This window comes from Strigops habroptila, chromosome 4 (assembly GCF_004027225.2).
Source record: "Strigops habroptila isolate Jane chromosome 4, bStrHab1.2.pri, whole genome shotgun sequence".
In the NCBI taxonomy this organism is placed as follows: Eukaryota; Metazoa; Chordata; class Aves; order Psittaciformes; family Psittacidae; genus Strigops; species Strigops habroptila.
The window spans coordinates 17,300,986-17,326,238 of NC_046358.1; the positions used below are offsets into that span (position 1 = coordinate 17,300,986).

General features: G+C 44.1%; 1 protein-coding gene and 1 long non-coding RNA gene across 2 annotated transcripts; one reads left to right on the plus strand and one right to left on the minus strand.

Annotated features, from left to right (window-relative positions):
* Positions 1-1,261: 1,261 nt before the first annotated feature.
* Positions 1,262-21,850, minus strand: DHRS7 (dehydrogenase/reductase 7). Its single transcript, XM_030485193.1, has 7 exons — positions 21,180-21,850; positions 16,112-16,264; positions 10,039-10,145; positions 8,855-9,094; positions 3,693-3,815; positions 2,208-2,423; positions 1,262-1,480 (listed from the first exon to the last, which is right to left on the minus strand). The coding sequence occupies exons 1-7, from the start codon at positions 21,313-21,315 to the stop codon at positions 1,445-1,447; spliced, it is 1,011 nt and encodes a 336-aa protein (XP_030341053.1). The 5' UTR covers positions 21,316-21,850; the 3' UTR covers positions 1,262-1,444.
* LOC115607651 lies at positions 20,776-23,717 on the plus strand. Its single transcript, XR_003991309.1, has 2 exons — positions 20,776-20,942; positions 23,062-23,717. It is a non-coding gene; the product is annotated as an uncharacterized LOC115607651 (long non-coding RNA).
* The last annotated feature ends 1,536 nt before the right edge of the window (positions 23,718-25,253 follow it).

Genomic DNA, 25,253 nt, shown 5'->3' on the forward strand with positions numbered 1-25,253 from the left:
AAGTCACTGCATTTTGTCATGTAGACTTGCTACTGCCTCTTTAGCATGTTCCACAAACCACAGCACAGGAGCTGGTGTCAGCAAGTGAAGCAAACCTTCCCCTTTCCCAGAAGGGCATGGGACCAGATCCTTGTCACTTCATTAGTCTTTAGTTTTGTCCCTAGACAGTTGTTTCCATGCTTGTCAAATGTCACATTGAAGACATCGCTTTTGGCTTACTCTTTGCTGTAGTTGGAAAGTGTCAAAAATTTCTAAACGGGTGGTGGTTGTTTTAGTATCAATGATAGAAGTAAGAATTTTTCTTGCCTAGATAGTGCGTGGCCTGAGGTATGTCCAAACATTATTGAGGACTCTGTCAGCAGCAAGATCACCAAGCTTGTAGGTACAGGTGAGTTACCGTTACAGAGGTACTCCTTGCTGACAGGTGAACTGGGTGTCAGTGGGATGGTAAATCTTTTAAAAGCAGAGTCCTCAGTTCCTCCTGGCTGTTGCTGTCCAGGATACTGTTGGGATTGGCTTCTGCCCTGTGTACAAGGACCTGTTTCTGGGAATTTGGCTTCTATTTCATGCTTAAATTGCCTGTAATGCGATGTCTGCCCTAACTGGGCTCTGACCATAGCACTGGTGTCTTAGCTGTTAGTAGTAGTCTGCTGTGAAAAGGGGCTGCTCCTTAGTACTGTGCCCACTCTCAGCTGGAAACTGTTCTGCAGGAACATCCCCAGCTCCTCTCTCCTGCTGTCCTATAGATGTTAAGATGGGCCAGATTCAGAGCAAGGCCGAGCACTGCCTAAGGAGGGCTTATGCTTACACACCTGCACTCTTGCCCTTTCCCCTGCAGCTCTGTACACTGCCCATCCTTAGCCTTTACAGAGCCACCAGAAGACTGTGGACACTACAGTGGTGCTAAGAGATCTAAATGTTGTGCCAGAAGTTAAGGGATTTAGTCCTAACTATGCATTTTGCTCTCAGCAAAGAGGAAACACAGTCTCCGTTTCCCAAAGGAACCCTTCAGACACAGACTGCACATCCTCACCTTTTGTACCGCAAGCTTTTACCTGTAGGTTGTTTTTTCTTTCCTCCGTGTCCATTAGAAATGAAAGTGACAGAAACGGGATCCTGGGGCCATAGAATTTTTAGCCTGCACAGCAAGTATTTGCCAATGTCATAGCAGCAGAAAAACAAAATAATACTGCCTGGCCTTTTCCGCCTCTGTTCTTATAAGCTTAAAAATTCACCTTGTGGTAGTTTGACATGAAACAGGTATGTTTAGAAAGATTTTTATTTAGTCAAGTGTGTATACAGCTTGATAGATTTGTCGGGTTACATGATGACAAAGGTACAACAGATTAAAAAAGAAAAAAAAGCTGCTGTTTGCAGTCACACAATATGAAAATAGTTTCTCCACTTTAGCACAAGAGCAACAGGGTTTTGTACACGCTTCTCCTTACTTCTTCTTTCTTGAATATGAGGCATCGGCATCCTGCAGTGGCAGTACATCCAGTCAGTATTTCCCACCCTGCTTGCTTCAGCAGTTCAGTCCTCGCCCACAGTGTTATTTTGCTTGAAATGGCTTGTGACAATGGGCAGTTACAGCGTGGAAGCAGGAAGTCTTAAGCTGCATGTGCCACCCTTATTTTTGCATTTCCTACTTTTGAAGTACTTGAACATGGGGTTTTGTACCAAGCTCAACTAGACCACAGTAAGAATAAATACCAATTCTGTTCTGAAAGAACAGAGCCCTGCACTGCATATCTGTCTTTGGGGAGGATGATGTGAGTGAAGAGCCCCAACAGGCAGGGGTATCACTTAATGTACACCTGGGAGGTGCTCAGATTACATGCCTTATATAAAAAGTAGCTACAACCAGGGAGCTGTTTTCAATGGTCTTAATTCCAGGTTGCATTCAATAGTTTATGCTGGTGCCTTATAGCTCAGCTCTGCATTAATGGTGAGCTCTGAACGTGCAGATCGTGTGAGGAAGATCAGAGCAAGATGTTCTGACTTGGCTGTGCGCTGCCCATGCTGCAGTAACTCTAGACTAGCAGGCATGCAGCAATGGAGTCTGGCCTGGCATGAGCTGCTGAGGAAGCGAGGAGTGAAAAGAGAAACTGATCCAAAATGGAATCCCAACATTCCCATGGCTAAAGAGTCTGTCAGCAGAGTAAAAAAGAAAAATAAGCAAGGAGAGAAGAGAGGAATAAACTTACCACTCCGCTCTTAAAGTTCTGTATCCTCCTCTTGCCCATTTTGTTCATCAGCCACCATGCCCACGTGGGCGCGTACTGCCAGAGGTAGCAAACAGCCAGGTAGGGGTGGTCACTGATCCAAGCCTCCTTCAGGTCATTGGCTGTGCTCACCAGGATGAGCCGGACGCAGCGGTCGGTCGGCATCTTGTGGGACTGATCACCGCTGTTCTCTATGGACTGGAGGGGAGAGAGCGAGGAGGGATTAGGCCTGTATCTCTGTGAGCGACAGAGGGAGAGGAAGGGCCGAGCTCTGTGCCACAGATACACTCCTCCCAGTTTCTCCACTTGGCACAAGTAGAATAATCCAGCCAGTACAGCAGAGACTGGCACTGGGGAACCCAGCCCTCACTATCCTCTGGTTTTCATTATATGCTGCAAGTTGCTCAGTAAACAGGTTAGCAGATGAGACCATGTTCCCCATTATCTTAAATATTCCTGCCAGCTCTGCTGTGCAGGCAGCCACCTCAAAAAAAAGCAAAGCAACAGGCTTATTCAGTGACAGGGGTGTCTTAGTTGAAGTCCTGTGTATGTGTATCACTTAGTGGACTTAAGCCACAACCACATAATTCATGTACATATCACTCCAGTAATAACAGACTGCTCTAGCAATCCGTTCTTCTATTTCCCAGAGCAAAAGCAATTCTGGTCTAGATTTGGTCTTCTTCCTAGTGCTTTTGCCATGCTGAAATCTGAGGAATTTGTTTTGCAAGCTTTCCAGATTGCTCAAGAAGTACATCTTGTCTTTCACAGATGTATGAAGTTTTGCAAGCCAAAAAATCCTTTCAGAACTCAATTCACAATGGGAGATTTCCCCCACCCCTGCCCCCCCTCACTGGTGGGTTATCCCAAGCTTTAAGTTGATTGCACTTACGATATTACATTTTGATATATCATAGTAGCTATTTTGCCAGCTGTTTTCTTAGGTAAAAAATTAAATTGCTTATTAAAATCAACTGTGCAGTTGGAAGGTTTGGCTTTTTCTCCTAGAACAATAACTAACAGGAAAGGAATGCACGCCTTGCCCCAGCTGACTGCAGTGGCTTTGCCAACAGCAGTGTCAACCAAGCAGGGCACATCAGGACTAGGGCAAACAAAAAGCCACCTGGGCAGGAAGGGCAGTATTCTGCACACAGAACTGTGTCTAGAAAATCCTGGCTTTTCCCCTAGAACAGCAGCAGGGTGGCTGAATGGCAATTTTTACCAGACTGGGATTGTGTGTTTTGGAAGAGAGAAGGCAGAACAGTCTTCAAACTTTATTTTCATTTGATATGGACTTGATACCGCAAATAATTCAAGACCATACATAGTTCTGCACCAACCAAAGCATTTCTTGGTAAGAAGGTGAGGTCAGTCTATGCTAGGAGGAGAAAAAGAAAAGAAAACCATGGAAGGATCACAGATCCTGAAGCAAAAGTCAGGTTTATCTCAACAGAATTAGGTCCTTACCTTTGCAAGATTCTCCGTAAAGACATTTTGTATAATCTTGGACTGTACAGGCCCTGGGCATATGTTGATAATACTGATATTGGGGTAGTCGGTCAGCTCAGTCCGAAGACAATTAAAAAAGCCCTAGAAGAAAAGACTAAGATGTAATCCAGCTTTGCCATGTTTCCACACGTAGCAAGGCTTAACTGACTATGTTTTTACATAGTAACTCTATGCTGTAAAGGTAATTGTATTCCCTTAAAAGCAATTCCTAACACTTTCTTTGGCTTTTCACATTCAGTGGCTAATACCTGCAATTACAGACGCTGATATGTGTCACTGACCTCTCAAATACACAGTAGTTTCTCTGAACTACAGCCACATGCTGCTGTCCCTGTACCGAGGCCGACCCCAACAGTCTTGGTAGTGGAAGTGCCACCAATCGCAAGAACTGCAATATTGTGGAAATTACCTTTTGCTTTTTGTGGTGAGATTAAAGATTTTCAATTGTTTCTATCGAGGAAGTGGCACTAGTTCTATGTAAGAGGAGGAAAACTTTTCAGCATATTAAGTCAAAGATGCATCCTGCTATTTTTAGGGGGTAATTCTACACTGCTGAATTCACTGCAGAGATTAAAATTTGCATTCACGTAGATATAAATCTTATTTCAGCTCAGGAATACGCTACCAGTGTATCTAAGTTAAACTGTAATTACAAAAGCTGCAAGTATTTCTTTCCTTTAAGCTAACAGGATAAAAGTTTTCCTAATCTCTGTAGCAATTCACATTTAGACAGCAACTATTATAGACAATGTGACCAATTCAGGAAGGTGCTTCCTACCAAAGCTGCTGGTCAAGCACTGCAGAGCTATGATTCAGTAAATACCACACTGTGTCTTATCTTTGACCTGGGTAATAACAGTTCCCTGTTTATTCTAACACACAATTTTGTGTCATAAGAAAGCCAGCACAGGCTGATAAACTTCTCCCACTGTGGTAAAAAAGTGTAATTTGTTGTCCCATCCAGCTCGGGAAGAGGGCTGGCTGACCCAGAGCCCTTCAGAAATTGCAACACAGGGCTAACATCAGCCAGAAACACTCCTGTGGTGACACAGAAGTCATCAGCTGGGGTAATCCACTAAAGCCAGGCCCCAAGTTGCACACTGGTGCACACATATGATCAAGAACACCGGCTCTAGTTTCCCAGTTGCTGGTGACTAATTCCAGCTGACAGACTGCATAAATGGTCAGCTTCTTTCCAGTGTGTATTTAAAGTTATAAGTACCTGCAGGTTCCAATTCTGATATCGGATCTTCACAGTATGTTATCAAAGCCTAGATATGTGTAACTTCCAGAGGACTAAATTCTAACATTAAGACACATATGCCCAGGAGCCTGCTTCTGAACATATGGAAAAGCATCTTAGATCTGCCAACCACCCAGCTGTCTTGGATTAAAAACCTAGGCCCTACCCTAGACTGCCTCCTGCCCCGAAAGAAAGGAGCCTCCTCCAGCCCTGGTGCATGCCTTCAGACATGACACCAATACACTGGGCTCCATCCCCCGCTCCAGGCTAATGCTGCAGCCCCAACCTGCACTCTCCACATCCCCTTCATTCCATGAGGGGTCCTGGGCCCACTTATCTCAGAAAAGGCCCTGAAGCCGCCAAGTCATGGCACAACTTCTGTGACAGGACTGCGCCAGTTTTGCTGAGGAAAACTTAACAAGTATAAAGACACCAGACCCCAAAGGGGAGAGGGAGGCAGTTTGTGTCACGAGCATGGCCACATGGGCAAGAGGAAGATGTGGTGCTGCTCCTTGTTCACGAGTGCTTTGTATCCTACTCACCCCAGCAGTGACAGGAAGCCCAGGCTCTCCTAGAAACACAGCCTAAACAGTGGCCTACGCAGCCGTCCTCCCTCCTTTGGGCAATCGTTAGCTAATGAGCAGGATTGAGTGAGAGCTCTCCCAGCCCACAGCCCCTTGTCATACCCTGTGGATTTGGGGTGATGAGAAACAGAACTGAGTCCCATTTTGCCTGAAGGAGACAAACTCAAGATGTACTTCCAGAAGTTGAAAGGGTTTGTGTTTGGCAATGCTGTGATAGAAAGGAAGCCAGAAGCATTGCTCGGTCACTTGTGACAAAGCACTACATGGGCTCAAATACTGGCAGGCTTCTGGGATCCAAGTTCTACCTAAGAACAGCTGTCTGGAGTGCTGAGTAGCCACCAAAGGCACACAGCGCTGCAGGCAACCTCAGACACTCTCCTGCAGAGGGCACTGGCGGCAGCACACACCACCCACATCGCTGCCTCTCTCTCAGTATTCCAAAGGGAGCCCTGCTGACCTGAGCAAGTTGCAAGGTACCAAAAGCTGAGCATTGGTTCAGTGACCTATGTTATCTCTGGAGATTACCTTCACAGCAGCTGAGCACACAGGGCTGCCGAGGCTTTTTTCAGGGTGCTGTTTGAGTTGCACTGTCAAAGTCACTGCTATTTCATCATACAGGTGCACAGCCAGTAAACATGCAATGCAGGTAGCTAGAGATCACAGCTAGCTCCTGTTTCTGCTCTGTGGCCATTCTGCTATTCCCCTCCATTTCGAGGGGTTTGTGTGCCCCCTCTTTCCCCTGGGCCTTTCCAGCTTTGTAACCAAATCCTAGGAGATGCTGAAGGCAGCAAAGCTAAGCCAACTTCTACCATGACAGAAACATTCAGAAACGATCCCCTAATGACCAGAAAACAAAGAGAGTGGTGGCTGCTGCTCAGTGCAGTCCATGTGCTTATTAGACAAGTTCCTGATTAAGGAATATTTTGAAGGCCGCCGTTTCTGATCCACCCCACATGCCTCCAATTACATGAATTACAACTAGATGAATGGCACATGATCTCCATGAGCATCATCACACCAGGAGAGAAGCTGCACCAGTCACATGCAGACTCCCATGGCCTCAACTCAGAGCTCTCCCAGAACTGAAATAAAGGGTAATTTAATCAGTAGAACACTGTCATGAAGAATTCCAGTTGGCATGAATCAAAGCATGATAGTATCAAGCACAAATTTTAATTCTTAACAGAATTCCTTCCTTCCTCCTCCAACTGTCATTTAAAAGAAATTAAAAAAACAACAAAAAAACCCAAAAACCACAACCAAAACCGAACGAAAGGAAAAAAGAAGGGACTTTTTCATAAAAGGCACGAGTAAGATTGTATAAGATTGCAGCATTAACTGTGTCAGCTGTGGTAGACTCCACAGCATGAATTAAAAAAACCCCAAAACCGTAATAGATGAATTCATGTCAGATAGGCTTGAGTATTTAATAAGTGGTGGCCAAAATGCAATCTTCATTTCAAGATGTTAGAATATGGGTTGATCCATGCTGAGGAAACACAACAGGAAAAGCATCACTTTATGCTTTGTCATATCTTTCCCCTACCCTCTCTCTAGACATTTCTTCTTGGTCATTGTCAGAGCTGGGCTATGGGCTACTGGAGAGGCCTGCTATTCTGACAGATTTCCCTGCCCTGAACTTACTGGTGAAGTTTGATATTTAAAAAAAGTTTTTCTAGTTTTTAGGGGTTTCATGCCCACATCTAGCCATGACTCCAGACTGATCAGAGACTCTCAGACAGAGCCTTTCTGAAATCTACATTGCAAATCACATGTATTAACACCTGCAATTCTTCACAGCAGAACTGCTGTGAAACAAAAAGAAGAAAGGAAGGTTGAGGCCTGGCCAGGTTACTGAGCTAACAAAGAGACAAGCAGTTCAGTTACCTTATTTTAATTAAGCCAGAAACTATCTCCTTTAAAGCTTTGTCCATGTTTCCACCTTAACACGAGACTCAGAGTTCTGAGATTTTTTTAAAGCACCACATGAATTCCTTGTGCTCTGCAACTAATCAGCCATGCTTGGACCAACCGCACCACACCCAAAAGATAATTCAACTGGAAGAACACTTAATGAATAAAGGAGCATAAGGGGAATTCATGCTTCTGCTCCTTGCATTCTTCTAATTTAAATCTACTAGACTTAACCCAAAAGCTGGCCTCTAATGGGTAATTTCACTGCTGGCACTCAAATGTAGAGCAGCAGATCTCTCCCTATCACTAACTGAAAAGCGTTTATTAGCAGAGACCTGTCACTTTTACATCTTCATTCTTTCAAGTGTCTGGTGGCTTTGCAGCATCAGCTACTTGTTACATTTTTGTTGTTAGACAAACCATCAAAAGACATTGATCCCGTAGCTCAAGCAAAGTTCTTTACTCTGATTATGTGCTTAAACCCAGCAGGGAATAAAAAGGTGCTGGTTTTTCAAACCTGAGCACAGCAAAAGTTTATTCTACTGAGATCAAAACATACATTAGCCAAAAGTCAAACAGTGCTGAAAGACACGTGTCTGAACAAATCTGCTGTTTAAATAAGCGATTCTTCTAAGATACAAGCAGTCTTTCTTCCCCCATATACTTTTTTGAGCTCTGTGTTTTTCTACACAAGTGAGACTCCTGTCAAAAACTCTCTCCAAGCAGCACTGAAAGCTAAGTGCTATGCAGAGGATAACTCCCTAAGACACAGTGAGCTGCTGGTTCTTCACACCACAGCAAGATTCAGAACTGTTGGGAAGACTTGTTCAGATGTTCCCCACCAGATCAAGAATTCTCATCTCTGAGTAGTCTGCTTTACCACTCACCATTCTCGCTTTACTGTCCTAAAGACGGCCAGTAGTCTTAAAACTCTCACCAGTGACTTTTCTTTCTCCCTAACAGAATTAACATGAGAACATTAGGGTTTCTATATGCAACAGAATAATCCACTGATTTAGGTATTCCTTCATCTGAAGGCCAGAGGGCTTGTGTTTCTCATTGGTATTTAACTATGTAGTGGTTAAGCCCAACTAAGATGACATTTGAATTTTAGTTAGGAAAATAAAACTATACTGGGAACAGACATATTTCACATTTCAGAGCAAACAAATTCCAAAGGACTTTCAAAACCTGAAGAAGTTACATAATGTTGTGTGCAATTTCAGGTGACACTTCTGTTTTCTCTGCAGAACAAAGTCCTTTGCTATGGCACTAGCTGATGCTGGTCTATTACCAGTTATTACTGGTAATAATTTAAAACACAAGAAGATAATAATAAAACACAAGAAGATTTAGTTAACCTCAGAAATTTAACTTACCTGCAGAGCATGTTTGCTGGCACCGTACCCAGAGGCAAGGGGAGCTCCCATGATACCCATCACACTGCTCACAGTAACAATCCTTCCTTTTTTCCTTTGGATCATGTGATTCAGGACATGTTTTGTTAAAGAGATTGTACCCAGGTAGTTGAGTTCCATTATGGCACTGTAGACATCCAGGTTTGTATCCACAAACAAGGAGCGCTGGGAACGTCCACCGTTGTTGACCAAAACATCAATCTCAGGAAAGATACAATGATAAATTAATAGAACACACCTCCTTTAATACCTGTGCTTCCTCAGGCACTTGTTACGTGGCTATTCCCTTCCCTCTAGTGTCATCTCTGCCATACACCAATAAGATGTATCAGCTGCTGAAGAAGTTTCAGCAGTTGCTCCCCCCCCACTTGGCATCCCCTTTGAATTGAGGGCTGGCTCATTTTGGGCTGAGTCAACAAGCCAGGAATAGTGTTTGACGCCAAACAAGGTTAACTCCTAGTACAAGAACACTGGCAGCTGAAAACTTGTTTTCCACATAACATTTTTTTTAACCTTACTGCACTGCAGCAAATAATGCTTGGGTGCTGCAAGGTGACCTCCGAAAACAAGTTTTGTGCAAAACCAGAAACCAACTGAAGTAGAGAACAGAAGAAATCAATCTGGTACCACTAATTTCAGTGTGAAATCAAGTGGTCTATAGGCTTAGCTTGAAGTTTTGCACATTGTTTTTAATACTGGCTAGATCTGACTGCGACGGCCTTAACTCTGTACCCTGGGTTAGCAATCAAGAAAACTGCATCGAAGAAGGCAAATGACCTTCTTTGACAACCAGTTTTGCTCCACATGGTTCTGAGCCCAAATTACATGCCTTACTGAAATTACAGAATAAATGTTCTGACTTTCACACAGTTTTAAGCTCTAAATTGCTCCAGTTGGCCCAGAAATTCAGTGATATCAAGCAAGTGAATTTTTAGTTCTTGGCAATGACCAATAATTATTTGTTCATTGCTGCATCTCTGCAAAGCCTGCTGAAACCCAGGAACAAGCAACAGAAGGGATGAAAATTCAGGTACTTTTTGGCAAATGAATTTAGCATATGACAGAATAGAAGTGAAACATGAAGAGAAATGCAAGTATAGGATACAGGGGAAAAAAAGAAGTTTAACCCCAGAAGCACACCTTACCTTGCCAAAATGCTTAAGAACACTGTTGGTTGCAGCTTCATGAGAGCTTCTATCAGTCAAGTCAAGACGCAGAACAAGGATGTCTTTTTCATCCAAGCTGCTTATCTCTAAAAACAACCATAAAGTAAATGGGAACCAGTAAGACTGCTAATGTAACAATTGTGGGAAATGTAATGAGCTTTTAAACACTGCATTTTCACTAAAAAGAACCCAAGAAACCACAGTATTAAGTCAGAAATAAAATGCTTGCTTTGTTTTCATTTTGGTCTCCACATAGAATCCATCTGTTCCTCCTAAGTCTTTCTTTTCTCATCATTATGTTTTTGCTTGTGAAAAGCTTGACTTTGTGTAGCTTTTCACTCAACTCAATTCCCCAAATAAATTACAATTTCTGCGAGTAACATGCAACTGAAATTTTTCACTGAGCCATTCAGAAGCACAGCGTATTGGCACTTTGTTTGTATGTTACCTGGTTAAGCATGTTTATTTATGAGTAGCTATGAGGCAGAGTCCAGAGAAGTTAGACTGTTGAAGAGTTACGGGAGGAGGTAGAAGGAGAAGGGTTTTGTTTAACTGACAGCTTTTAATATATCCATCTCCAGAAATAAAAGTCAGCTGTCATCAAGCCTTCATGCTGAGCGTTTTTACCACTGTCCCTTCAGAACAACTGACCTTTTCCACAGAAAATACTTCCTGAGCAGTGATTTGTGACCCTGGGGTTTTGGGGCAGATGACTCACAAAAATAAAATCTTCAAGGTTTATCTTTTCAGGGTTTTTTTAACTACATATAACATGATTTTATTTTTTCTACTTTTTTTATGTTAGTTTGATAGTGCTACTTTTGTTTATAAATTGATTCCTAGCCACAACTAAGTGTACCTGCTCCCTTTTAACCAGCTGCCCTCCTTAGTGAGCCAAAGGCTCTGACTTTTTGATTACTACTTCTCACATACACAGGTAAGGTTGAACTTTGTCTTTACAGTGATGTACAAATAAGGCGGTTAGTTAAATCTGTAAGCTGCCTCCATTCAAAGGTCATTAGTATTTAGGCTACTTGTTAAAATAAACCCATCTGTCTGGTTTACAGCTACCAGTATTTCCATTTATTGCTCCCTCCAACCACTCCCTGTGCATTTTCCCCTCCACTTCTTCCAGAAATACACCAGTAAAATCCACGTAGTTTAACTCCCTCTCTGAGAAACACAGCTCTACCTCATGCTCCCTCAAGCAGACTTGCACAGTTGAAACCTACTGAGATAGGGCACGTTTCTGCCTTGGATTAACAAGACCACAGGGTCAACCCAGCCAAGAAAGTTTTACAGGGAGGGGAGGAAAGAGCAGAGGAAGAGACAGAGACTGCTGATGAGGAATGAAATGCTCTTTTACATGATGTAAGAAACTTCAGGAAATACCAAACCAGAAGCATAGTTCTTGTTTTGGAGCAATCTGCAGTCCAATCTGACTTCCACCCCCAACACACTCAGACTTGTACATCTCTACCAGCTTCCTTAGTTCTTGTCTAGGGTGAGGAATCCTTGCTCTAGTCATGCCTCATAGGCAGCTTTTACGAAACTTCTGACATTCTTGTTATCCTTTTTCTATACTTCTACTGCCCGCTCATCCTGTTGTTTTTCTGGCAGATGACCTGAACCATGCACAGTGTTGAAGGCACATACATATCCCAATTCATACGTTGCCAAAATGATGTTCTCCTTTCCTTTTACTAGTAACCCCTAATATTCCACTTCCTTTTCTGCCTGCTACCAAACTGATGTTTTTAAGGGATCAATTACAATAACCCAGAAAAACACTTGCTCCTGAGTGGGAGACCTTAGTTTATAGTTCATCATTTTATACAAATGCTAACATACTTCAGCAAACACCCTTTAGTGATGTGTTTCAGCTGCAGCGTCAACTGCACACGGCCACCAGCTCTCAGGTGCAACATACCTGAAACTGGGCACTCAAAGCTCAGTCTACCCAGAACAATGGCCACTTTCACTCAGCTGTGAAACAGCTTTATGTTTCCTGGAGGTCCTTTAAAGTCTCTTTATGTAGCAGTTCTACACTAGATGGCTTCCGGTTGGGATCAAACTGCCCAACCACCAAGCAGCGGGTGTTCTGACTGACATTCTCCTATTAAGCAGTTAGAGGCTGCCTCTTGCCTGCTTATGGTCCATTAAGTTTTGGTTACTTTTTAACTAAAACATGGTTATAATCACCCAAAGCCAACTTGTTTTTCAAAAGATAGCTGCGTAAGTAATGTTGACTTAGAATAGCATTTTGTTACAACATCAAGTGTATACCTCCTTCCCCTAGAATCCCCTAGAGGTAGATTAACAATTTTTTTCAATACATGTTAATCCAGGTCAGCAGTTCCTTGTAACATGATAAACAGTATTACTTAGCATATGGCCTTTATTTTCCAGCTCTTCAGCATCTCCTCTTCTACCTTTTATTTCTATCTTCTATAATGGCCTTTAACAGATCATGAGCTTTTAGCAGAGGCTGAACAACATAACCTCATGAGGTCCATTCCAACCTCAATTACTATGTAATTCCACAACTTACAGACTGTCTGTCATTCACTTGGCCTATCCATATTTACATCCTATTTGAGCTTTGTCAAACCAAGAAACATCACCCCACCTACTTTTTTACTTTTTAGGGCTTTTGAGAGAAAACAGCCTGCAACATTACTGGTGAAATTCAACTCATGCTGCAGAGAGTGGTTGGGGGAAACAGAGAAGCCACTTGCAGGAACCATGTAAGCTACAGAAGCTGTTTTCTTTCCCTCCTGCAGAAGCGCAATGAAGTGTTAAATTGGCATATGCATGACTCAACAGGTATTACCATAGCTTTTACGGTATGTTCCTTCTCTCTCTCTCTCCTTCAGCTTTTAAGCAGTGTAGAACACATAAACATGTATCACAGGGTGGTGTCTCTAAATTGTGAGCAAGATGTATGTGCTGGTTTCTGACATTAATATACAAACCACCTAGTTACATTGCTGCTGCACATAGCACCTACAGCAGGCATGTTAAAGCCCATTAGCTCCAATCATGCCTCATAATTCAGCCAAATTCAAATTGATGTTACATGCTGCAGCTCAATCTTAATCCATTCTGCACTACTCAAACCTTACAGAATACTCTTGAACTCAGTTCCAAAAAGAAGACATGCAGGTGGAAGCAGGCACAAGCCACTCAGGAAGCACAAGGACCCACTGCCCAAGATGCAGGGATGGGATCAGGAAGATCAATTCTCAGACAGAGCTGAAAATGGTGAAACTGAAAGGCAACAAGGGCTTACAGGTACAGCACCAACAAAAGGAAGACAGAAGGAAGAGTGAGCTCATTGCTGAATCGGAATGGTGAGGAAGTGACAAAGGGCACAGAAAACCATGAGGTGCTCATTGCCTTCTTTGCCTTAGCCTTCGCTGGCAAGATCTCCTCTCAGGTCTCCTGCACTCCTGAGGCTAGACTCTGGAGGAAAGAAATACTACCAATGTCAGAGGAAGACCAAGTTAGGGACAAACCGCACATATAAGCAGGGCAATATATACATCCAAGATTCACAAGAGCTGACCAATGTCACTCATCTTTGGAAGGTACTTGGTAAGTCAAGTAGCTCCCCAGTAACTGAAGAAAACCAAGTGTCACACAGCCTAACCTCAGCCCTTGGCAAAATTATGTGGCAATTCCTCCTGAAAGCAATTTCCAAGTACATGAAGGACAAGAAGGTGACTGGGAAAAGCCAGCGTAGATTTAGCATGGGCATATAATGCCTGACCAACTTAATTGCTTTTTGTGATGAGTGACTCTGGGGATAAGCGGAGAGCAGTGGAGGTTCTTTACCGTGACTAAGTAGCTTTCTATGTGGTCTACCATAGCATCCTGGAAGCTATACTGGGGAAATATCAGGGTTCTAGGTGAGTGGATTACAACGCCAGTGAAAAACAGGCTGGATCACCAGAGCAAAAAAAATAGTAACCAACCATTCAAAGTCTAACTGGTGGCCAGTGGTATCCCTCCATGATCAGTATCTTTTAATGTCTTCATTAATGACCCAGACGATGGAACAAAACACAGGTTTTCAGCAAACTTTCAGTTAACATCAAGTTCAAAGGAGCAGTTGCTGTGCTGGAGGGTAGGACTGTCATTTCAGGGGCATGTTAACAAGCTGGAAGAACAGTCTGACAAACCTCATTAAGCTCAATAAGTCAAATGCAAAATTTCACACCTGGGACAGAGTAATGCTACGCAGTACCGCAGGCCAACGCCCAAATGGCTACCTACCAGCTCTCCAAACAAGACCTGATGTCCTGATGGAAGGACAACAGCAAGTTGAATGTAAGTCAGCAATTAGCTCCGGCAATTACGGATGTTAGTGGGCTGCACTAGCGAGAGCAGACTGAGGGAATTGATTTTTAAGTGCCTCTACACAGTATTCTAAGGCTGCATCTAGAGTATTGTGTCCAATTTTGGATCCCACTAGTTCAGGACAAATACTGATAAACTGGAGATAGTGTACGGGGCCACTAAGATGGCTGGGGGGGCTAATGCACATAATAATCAAAGAAAGGGGCTGAAGCTGGGTTTACATAGTCTTGAGAAGAGAAGGATAAGAGGGGAAGTGGGCCCAATTACTCTCTTTCACTACTTAAAGGCTGGCTATAGAAAATATGGAATAACTATGCCACTGAAGACTTTCAATATACCTAATCTGACCTATAGTTAAAGTTCAGTAGCATATACTTGCAAAACACATGGTTATGTAAGACTATAAAGCCAGTACATACCACAGCTAAGACATTTCATAGGGTCACTTAAAAGTCGGCAGAGGCAGAAATCATCTTAGATAAATTGGTTCACATGCATTTAAATACTATTCCTGAGTATTCGTTAGCACATCGCACTCTCATACAAGTGTTGCCTGAAAATGCATAGCCATGATTATGGCTCCTGCCAGCCTGCCTAGTGGGTTTTTAAAATGTCAAAAACAGCCACAGGCACAAATGTACTTGTGTACTTCTACTGACCACTAAACATTGTGCCATATAGCATTGGAATTTTGCCCTGACTAACTACCACTTAACCACACTGTCGCCTTACGTCCCATGCTCCTTTCTGAAGATAACTACTTGAGTGTTTTTTGTGAGCATCAGAAAATAGAACTAAGGAGCTGCACATTTTTGAGAGCTCCCTGACAGATTTTTGGAGTATGCCAACTTTTAGACTTCTAGAAATACTGAGATGCTAATCCAAGACAAACACTTCATTATTCACTAGCATACATTCCAAGTAGACTGTGGACATTCTATCAACATTACCAGGAATGAACTATGATAATATACTCAGTATAAAACACTGCATACTGAGCTATGGAGGATAAATACATTGATAAAGGTATGTTAATCACATTCAAAACCTCTGTTTATCAGCGTGAATTAACTGTCTCTTTCACTGTTGAGCAGAAAAACAGAAAGGAAAAAGAGAGATTGGAGAAATGAAAGCCTACTGACTCAGCAGGCATATGAAAGATAACTGGAATAGTTCAACATTCTGCTTTACGTTTGTTCCTCTCGATCTACAGGCAATCCTTTCCTACACTTGCTCAGAACAACTTTTTCTGAACATTTCTATGGATTCCTTTTCCAAAGAGGAAAGTCAGTTGCCAGTCTGCCTGTAACATGCACAAACCTGAAGAAAGGAGACTTCTTAGTAGCATGCAGCCATACAGCTTGGTTCTTAATAGGACGATACCCCTCAGACTGTTTTCTCCATTCCCCACAGTATTTATTCCTTTTCTTAATCTAGTATCTTACAAAACCACTTGCAACTGATCATGAGATATTTAGGTAACACTGGCTTATGAAGGAACTCATAATGCAAGTCTGTACAAGGGCTTCTCACAAAAAGAAAACACCAGCTTCAAATGTACAGCGAAGCTACGTATAAAGTTTACTTTCATGGTTAAATTTATTCCTGCAATATGTGGATTAGTATCTCTGCAGCAACTCTATGAGGCCAAGAGCAGAACTGCCCACAAGAAGTAGTAAGTTGTACTTACGAAGGCATTTCTTCTTCACTCTTTCCAGCTCATCCTCTCTTCTTGCTGAGATGGCAAGCAAGGCTCCTATCTTTGACAGCTGGTAAGCCAGTTCTTCTCCTATTCCACTCGAAGCTCCTGTCACCCAGACAACCTTGCCACGCAGTTCATTTTCTAACAAAAGAATCAAGACAGCAGTTCACACACTGCCAATGCTAGGATAAACATGAAGTCACTGCAGGGGTATAATCTGATAATGCTTTTAAGAAACATGTTTTTTTGGAGGGACTATTACAAAATCCTGACTTCTTTATGTTTTGGTCACATGCACTTGTGAAATTGTTCACAGGTGTTCTGTTGCCACTTGAACTTTGTTCCAAGGCTAATCTGAATAAACACTGCTTATCGACCTGACAGTAGCACAGCATTTCTGCAAGCCACCCACATACAGCAATTTCACTAACCTCATCAAAAAGAGCTTCAGAGGAAAAGGGACAAGAGAATTCTTGGAAATGACAGGAAACAGTTACTGTATTGCAAATCCAAACATAAGCCTATGCAAACCTTTCCCAATAGTGTTCTACCTCAAAAATGTTCCCAAGTAATTGCCGACAGAATAGAACTCTCTGAACAAAGACAGCTAATCGTAACAAACCAAATGGGTGTTCATCCACTTCGGTTTGTATCTGATGCAGGTTAATTCCTGCATTGGACGGAGCACAGTACACAGAGTTCCCAAGGTGTAAGCTCATGCGTGAATTTTCCATGTACTCATAGTCTCTGCCCAGGCATGCTTTTTCGACTGGTAGTAAAAATTACTCCTTTTACTCCTCTGCTTATATGCCTGTTCCCCTTGTTTGCAATCTTCCCCACTTCATGATACACCTGAGACCTGGGAAAAGGCTTAGCTTTCCAGACACACATCCAAAATAATCAAATACAACAGATGCCCGAAAAACACCCATTTAACTCTAGAATGTGATTTAAGGATCTGTTGATGTCCCGTTCCTGGAAGTGTTCAAGGCAGGGCTTTGGGTAACCTGGTCTAGTGGAAGGTGTTCCTGCCTATGGAAGGAGAGTTGGAACTATATGATCTTTAATGTCCCTTCCAACCCAAACCATTCAATGATTCTATGATGAATGATCACTGATATCAGAGCACTTTCCAGAACACATCATTGCCTAACACTTGTATGTGTTCAAGACTAGTAAATGTTAGTTTTACTGAAAATCTGACTCACGTACTCAAAGCACTGCTGACAGGAGCTCTTCCTTCTATTTCACAAGTTTGTAGAGAAGAGTATTCCAACAATATTACACCAAGAAAGTTTTCATGGTATCATTCAAACAGCAGAGCCAAATACAGTTCCTGAGAATTAAAGCCAGCTGTATTCTTAAAAAAAGCCAGAATAGCATTTCTCAGCTCACTGAAATTTACCCACTCTTAAGTTAGCGAAAGTACTTCTTCACTGCAGCCACAGGCTGGAAGTGCTTTTACTTCCTGCTTACCTCAGTAATTAGTTCCTGGTTCTTTCTACAACACACTGTGTTTCAAATTTCTACTTTCAGAGTCTTAATGACATAAATCCCATGAAGAGACCAGCACCAAAATGTTCTACCCTTCTGACAAGAGCAGAGAGCACTCAAGACTGACTATCAGAGCTCAGCTGGAGTTTGTGGGACTGACAGTGAGTATTGTTCATCTCTTTTTAAGCTGACTGTATTTTAGCCAAAGAAAAACCCCTCCTAAAACCAAGCTTTGATGGTTTGGGGTTGTTCAGGGTCTCCCCCTTCCCTCCCCCAAAAACAATAGCAGCAACAACAATCACTTTCTAAGTGAGAGATGTATTCTAAGGTTATGAACCTGGGAAGTGGAAAGGGGTGCTGCTGAAGTTGTAGGAATGCTCACATTATTAATCATTATACCAAATGGCTGCTCTCTACAAAGCCTATTCACACTCTTTCCTACAGTTTTATTCCAATACATTACAAATTATAGAATCATAGAATCGTAAGGGTTGGAAAGGACCTTAAGATCATCTAGTTCCAACCCCCCTGCCATGGGCAGGGACACCTTGCCCTAAACCACGTGGCTCAAGGCTCTGTCCAACCTGGCCTTGAACACCACCAGGGATGGAGCATCCACAACCTCCCTGGGCAACCCATTCCAGTGCTTCACCACCCTCACTATAAAGAACTTCTTCCTTATATCTAGTCTAAACTTCCCCTGTTGAAGTTTGAACCCATTACCCCTTGTCCTACCACTACAGTCCCTAAGGAAGAGTCCCTCCCCAGCATCCTTGTAGACCCCCTTCAGATACTGGAAGGCTGCTATGAGGTCTCCACGCAGCCTTCTCTTCTCCAGGCTGAACAGCCCCAACTCTCTCAGCCTGTCTTCATATGGGAGGTGCTCCAGCCCTCTTATCATCCTCGTGGCCCTCCTCTGGACTCACTCCAACAGCTCCATGTCCTTTTTATGTTGAGGACACCAGAACTGTACACAGTACTCCAAGTGAGGTCTCACGAGAGCAGAGTAGAGGGGCAGGATCACCTCCTTCGACCTGCTGGTCACGCTTCTTTTGATGCAGCCCAGGATACGGTTGGCTTTCTGGGCTGCAAGCGCACACTGCCGGCTCATGTTAAGCTTCTCATCAACCAACACCCCCAAGTCCTTTTCTGCAGGGCTGCTCTGAATTAACCACAAGAAACATGGGGGTTCATCTCTCCTGTTACTTTTTCGTCAGAAAACCCATGTAGACAACCACTACATGAACAAAACAACACATGGACATACTTTCGACGCTGCTTACCACACTCATCTATCTCCTCTTGCTACTGAAAACAAACCCACTTCTCCCTACCACTTAGTTTTGCTGTTCCCAACCTGTCTGGGGCAGCTTCACTGCAGTTATTCAGGATCTTGTTCTGTGGATGGAATAATTAACTGAGCTAAGGAAAGTTTTCCACTGATTCCCCAGTGGTGACAGTTATTAAGCACTGAGCTACTTGGAGTTAACATAATGGAAAACCTAGCTCAAATGACAATGTAGAACAAGTATCAAACCACCAGCTTGCTTCACAACAAATGTCCTGTTGCTACTGGAAATAAGTTTAAAAATTAACCTTGCCAAATTAAAAAATAAAAGCAGATTATGACTAACCATTAACTACTGTGTTACAAGGGATAGCACACAAGAGGTTGAACAGAGTAGTATCGCAAATAATCCAGGCAATGCTTTTGTAGCTCTATTTAGGGGGGTTTTTTCCAACATTTTATAGCTCCTGTAGCACAAGGTTGCCATGTCCTTTCATTTATGAAAAAAATTTGGGGTGGGGAGGTTTAAAGGAGAACATCCTCCCCACAGCCCTAAAGAATCATACCATTATTCCCAGCTTTAGGAGCTGGCTTTCAGATATGTAAGCTTTCATAGGTAAGAGGATCCTCCTTAGCTTGATAATATTTCTCTGCCTGTGAAAAGCACACCGTTTAGAGCAACTGCTGTTCAGCTAATGAAACACACAATACACCAGGAAAGTCACCCAGCACACAGAAACCCTTGCCTCCCATCCACACAAGTGTTTAGAAGATGGGAAGCAATCCAGCACCTGCCAGTGACACAATCCAAAACTGAATTCTCCCTATAGAATTGAATGATTAAAATAGAACCAGTCTAACCTATATTAAGACCTTTCTCCATAATTACAGTTTACACCACAAGAGAAAGAATCATAGAACCACAGAATGGTTTGGGTTGGAAGGGACCTTAGAGATCACCTAGTTCCAACCCCCTGCCATGGGCAGGGACACCTTCCACTAGACCAGGTTGCTCAAAGTCCCGTCCAACCTGTCCTTGAACACTGCCAGGGATGGAACAGCCACAGCTTCTCTGGGCAACCTGTGCCAGTGTCTCACCACCCTCACAGTAAAGAGCTTCTTTCTTATATGTAATCTAAATCTACCCTCTTTCAGTTTAAAGCCATTACCCTCATCCTATTGTTGTCCAAAAAACAGATTCATGCCCAGCATGCAGTAAACCAATTCCACACGCTCAGGAGAGATACTATTTATTCAGGCCTGAGTGCTGCATGGACTGTTCCACAAATCAAGCACACCAATGCTGGCTTTCTTCTGTACATTTATACACAAAAGCTACTACAAAAGTTACACATCCAGTTACAGTGATTGTTTGTAATCTACATATAATTGTAGTATTTGCTGTAATACTTCAAGTTCCTACTCATGCTCACGGGAAGGGTCTCCACTGGGGCCATGGTCTTTCTGAGCTGTGGGTGTGATTTTTAGTACTATAATGAAGACAGGACACTCAGGCAATTCGAAATGTTAGTTCTCTTGTCAAACTAGTTAATGGAACGGTCACTTTGCCAAGCTGCCAAATAACATCCTTTTGGCGCCACCAGTCCTGGATGTTCTCCTTTGATCCTTCAAACATAACCAGAATCTGGTTGTGCCCATAAGTTCCTCATTGTTTTAAAAGGGTCACTTGCTCCCAGGACCAAGATGCAGTAACTGTGACTATGGCTACCAACTGCAGGTGCACAACGCAGCAAGCAACGTATCTTATCACTATTACTACAGGCCCTTGTAAAAAGCATCCTCTTCTCTTATCAGCCCTACCTTCGACACTGTCCCTGAATCACATGCTCGCCAGGCAGCCTCAGTTCCTGCGCATGCTGATGCCAGAACTGGATATCTGCCCAGAAACAGTACAAAACAAGCCTTTTGGGGCCAAACAAGCCAGCCCTCACCACAGATCTGCTGGAGCTCACTCCTGCTGTCAAGCTGCTTTTAGAACTGCTTTATTGGCATGATGGGCACTGCACACCTTGCTGGGTAAGGGCAGGAAAATTATGCTTTGGGGGTTATTTTTACAGACGAGCCCTTGGGGCAGCTGCTGAGGATTGGTTCTGCCGAGCTTGAGGCGACTTCATCCCCATCCCTGGGGACCTCTCTCCTCCCCTCCCCACACGCTGCCACCCCCTCTTCCCTCACGGGGCGCCCCAAACCCGCCACCGCGCCCCGCCCCAGGCCACCGCCACCCTCCCGGCGGCTGCTGGTGGGCGGCTTTACCTGGCTTCTTGCCCCGCCACTCGGCCCACAGCAGCGTGAGGTCGCCATCGGCCCGCAGCCAGCGCAGTACCTGCACCAGCAGGGCCAGGACCGCGCCGCCCGCCAGCGCCAGGTACAGCGAGCAGCCCCACGCCATGGCCGACACCGCCGGACCGCCCGCGGGGCCGCTTTATCAGGGCTGCGACGCGTCGGGAGCCGCCCCGCTGCCTGGAGCCAGTGCCTGCCCCACGGCAGCGCCGGCCTCCTCCCCGCCTCCCGCTTCCCCTTTCACCCCGTTTCCGGGCCAGGCAGGGCGGGCGGGTCCGCTCCTCATGCGGCGTCGGGCCCGACGCGACCCGGGCCGGCTGGTAGCTCTGCGCGGGGGCTGGCGCAGTCAAGGCTGCGGAGATAAGCGCGGGGTGTGTAGGGGAGAGGCCACACGTGTGACAGCCGTGAAGGTCGCTTCCGGGGAGCAGAGCACTCTGACTTTCCCTGGACGTGGCCCCGAGGGGAGAGGAGGGTCGCCCAGCCTTTCTCTGCTCGTAAACAACGCTGGCCGCTGCACGACTGCGGGCGGCGTTCAGAGATCAAGCCGTGATGTTTAGAGATCAAAAGCCAGTGCCCGCCTTACTGAGGAAAGCTTCACGGCTGACCTTTGGGGACTGCAGCGATTCTGCTCGCCCCGGAGCTCCGCGGCGGCACCCAGCCCAGCTGCAGCACCCCCCTACCCGGACAGAGGCCGTCCCTTCCGCAGTGTGGACGCCTTCCCCTCCCCGGGTTCCTGCAGCAACCCTGTCATTGGACAGCCTCCCGCGGCGCCGCCTGCCGAGGCACACCTGGTTCTGACATGCACCCACTCTGGCCAACGTTTCAGATCTTGGGTTTAAACCCTGGGCTCCAACATTCGTGGTGCTGGATACCCACAAGTGCAAAAAACGCAGGGACTGCGGCATTTCTGGGCATCATGTCACTCACCTACAGCTCTTCACCACTGCATTGCTAGTGCTTATGTGCAGGGGAGAAAAACTCTGTTCCAATTACCTGGATGTTTAAAAGTCTTTCACATCAAGGGGTACAAATACAAAAGGGGAACCCATAATAATTCCTGCCTCCTTGCCAGACACTCAACATAAATGCATGCAGAACTTATGCAGAATATGCAGACTTACATTAGATACTAGGAAGTTCTTCCCTGTAAGGGTGGTGAGGCACTGGCACAGGTTGCCCAGAGAAGCTGTGGCTGCCCCGTCCCTGGCAGTGTTCAAGAGCAGGTTGGACGGGGCTTTGGGCAACCTGATCTAGTGGAAGGTGTCCTTGCCTGTGGCAGGGACATTGGAACTAGATGATCTTCTAGTGCATTTGTACACTGCGCAGTTGCCATCAGTGGGGATTTTGCTGCCTACCCCCAAGACCGCACGCATGGTCTTGAAGTGCCTGCTCAGTGCATGAAGGTATGCTCAGTGTGAGATTCAGCATGGAAATGAGAGAACTGGAAAAAGTCACAAGGTCCTGTACAAGGTAATGTCCATTCTTGCTGTTTTCCCACTTATAAATAGTAAATGTGCTCATCTCATTAGTATTATCTTAATGATAAATATACTTCAGGAATTTTCTTAATTATACACACCCAAGTCTATTAAAAGATCTCTTGTGATCCCCACCATCTAGAACAGTAAAGCCACCACAGGCTGCAGCTGTAAACCATCCAAATCATGCTGGACTGTGAGATTTCTTCTCAACCTCAAAGCAATTGGCGAAAGATTGACGGGAGTCCAGGACTGCCACTTCCAGTCTAACCTTTATTGCCAGCAGTGCTCTGACTTTCCTTCCTGGAAGTACACCTTTGACTATTGACATACACTTTGACTCTGACCTTTGACATACACTCTTTTTGGTGTTTCAGAGCCAGCAACTACTTAAAGAAGAGCTGTTTGATCAAGAACCAATGCATAGTGAAACATCTCTTAAAGGATCACGTTGTAATGAAGCACTTGGATTTGACTGACATCTGAATTCCCAAGGAAAACCAAAAATATGCCTCTTTCTAATGCCTGAACTCAGTTTCCACATGAGAAGCTCATTTTCACTTTCTGAGGAGGCCATAACTAACAGTTTTTAGAAGTCAACCAAAGTCAACCTGAACATCAACAAAATGAATGACAGTTCTGTTGCACTTTGTCCTGTGATTGATGCAGACAGCACTTCGGCGTTCAGTAAACATACTCTGATATCCATACAAAGCACTTAACTGCAGTTGTGAAGTACAAGAGCCAATGTAAAGCTGAAGTACAAAGCTCTGGGGAAAAAAATATCAGGAAGAGTTACCAATGTGGCACGTCACAGTCTTGCTCCACAATCCTGCTGTGAACCTTGCTGTGGTTCCCTGTGTTGACTCTGTGGCAGCAGATAACAGATCAATTAAACTCGGTGCGTAAAATTATAACATGCCTTATTCTTAAGAGTTACACAAATTATATTGACACACTCAATGTAAATAAAAGGAAGATAAGCTGCCTTCTGTCTCCAAAGCAATAAGGCAGAAATAAATGTTTGATTAGATTGCTGTTTCTGTATTTTTTTGTCCAGTTGTGCAGTATTGAGAAGACCTTGTGCAATGGCACAGTGGAACTGAGTGATGAATGGATTGAGAGCTGTCCTGCAGAGAAAGACCTGGGGATACCGGTGGATGAAAAATTGGGCATGAGCCAGCACTGTGCACGTGTAGCCCACATTCTGCCTCCCACCCCTTGAAGTGCTGTGTCCAGCTCTGGGGCCCCCAGCACAAAAAGGCATGGGCCTCTTGGAGTGATCCCAGAAGAGGCCACAAAAACGGTCAGAGGGCTGGAGCATCTCTCCTATGGAGACAGACTGAGAAAGTTGGGGTTGTTCAGCCTGGAGAAGAGGAGGGTCTGGGGACACCTTATATAAAGGAGGCTTATAAGAAACACAGAGACAGACTTTTTATGAGGGTATGTAGTGATAGGACAGTTTTAAACTTAAAGAGGATAGATTTAGATTACATATAAGAAAGAAGCTCTTCACTGTGAGGGTGCTGAGGCGCTGGCACAGGTTGCCCAGAGAAGCTGTGGCTGCCTCATCCCTGGCAGTGCTCAAGAACAGGTTGGATGGGACTTTGAGCAACCTGGTCTAGTGGAAGGTGTCCTCGCCTGTGGCAGGAGGGTTGGCACTAGATGATCTTTAAGGTCCCTTCCAACCCAAACCATTCTATAGTTCTGTAAAATGAGTACATTTTCAGAGATTTATGGGTGAAGTGCTTCCTCTTCGAACATTCACAAGGGGGCCTCAGATGACTTGATGCCAGCTCTGGTAATAATACTGCGAGAGCACGAGTGTGAATATTTCCACAGTACCACCATGCAATTTCTTTGATCTATGCTAGAGTAAATAAAGCCCCAGAGCAATTACCTGAGATTATTTCAGTGTCTGTGTAGAATAGATTTGAAAAATGTTCTTAGTTCACTAAATTATTTATATGGGTACAATAACATTAAAAAGAATAGCAGTAAGTACAGCAGCACTATATTCCCTTTTCCTGTATTTCCTCTTCCACTGTGAGGAAAACAGTACAGCTTCTAAGGAGAAAAGCTCTTTGCTTTGTTTAGGAAAACAAAACTTTAGGGAGAACCCATCATAAAATGAGTGTAAGTAAAGTAAGGCTGTTTGCTTCAGAATGTTACCTATGCCATATGGTTTAGTGTTGGTAGAAGAGGAGACAAACAAACTTACATCCAGGCAAAGACAGTCCCACATAAATGTAACAGAGTGCCAAAAATGCTGCCTACATAAATCTGTCTGATTGGACAGTAGATAAGTACCTTCTTTCTATAGTTTTTGTTTTATATCTGGTTTAACCACAAATTATTATTTAAGAAAATGTTGACTCTTTTGTAATAACATTTACTGAAAACTGAAAAAATCATCTTAGGTAAGGGACAGTTATTTGGGGAAAATAATCTTAAGTCAGGGACAGTCATTCTTTAAATGCAAGAATCATTTTGATCGACGCTGGTGTGAGATACAATTCTGCTGTCACTATGTCAGCGACATGTTTCCATGTTGCTTACAAAGAGCACA

What these genes read in the sequence shown, in the direction of transcription:
- DHRS7 (XM_030485193.1), bottom strand. Translation starts at nt 21,315, where the DNA reads ATGGCGTGGGGCTGCTCGCTGTACCTGGCGCTGGCGGGCGGCGCGGTC. An exon ending in AGTGAAGAAGAAATGCCTTC is followed by an intron (nt 10,146 to 16,111) that starts GTAAGTACAACT and finishes GGTTGTTTTTAG; the next exon opens with AGATAAGCAGCTTGGATGAA. An exon ending in TTACGGAGAATCTTGCAAAG is followed by an intron (nt 2,424 to 3,692) that starts GTAAGGACCTAA and finishes TCTCCCCTCCAG; the next exon opens with TCCATAGAGAACAGCGGTGA.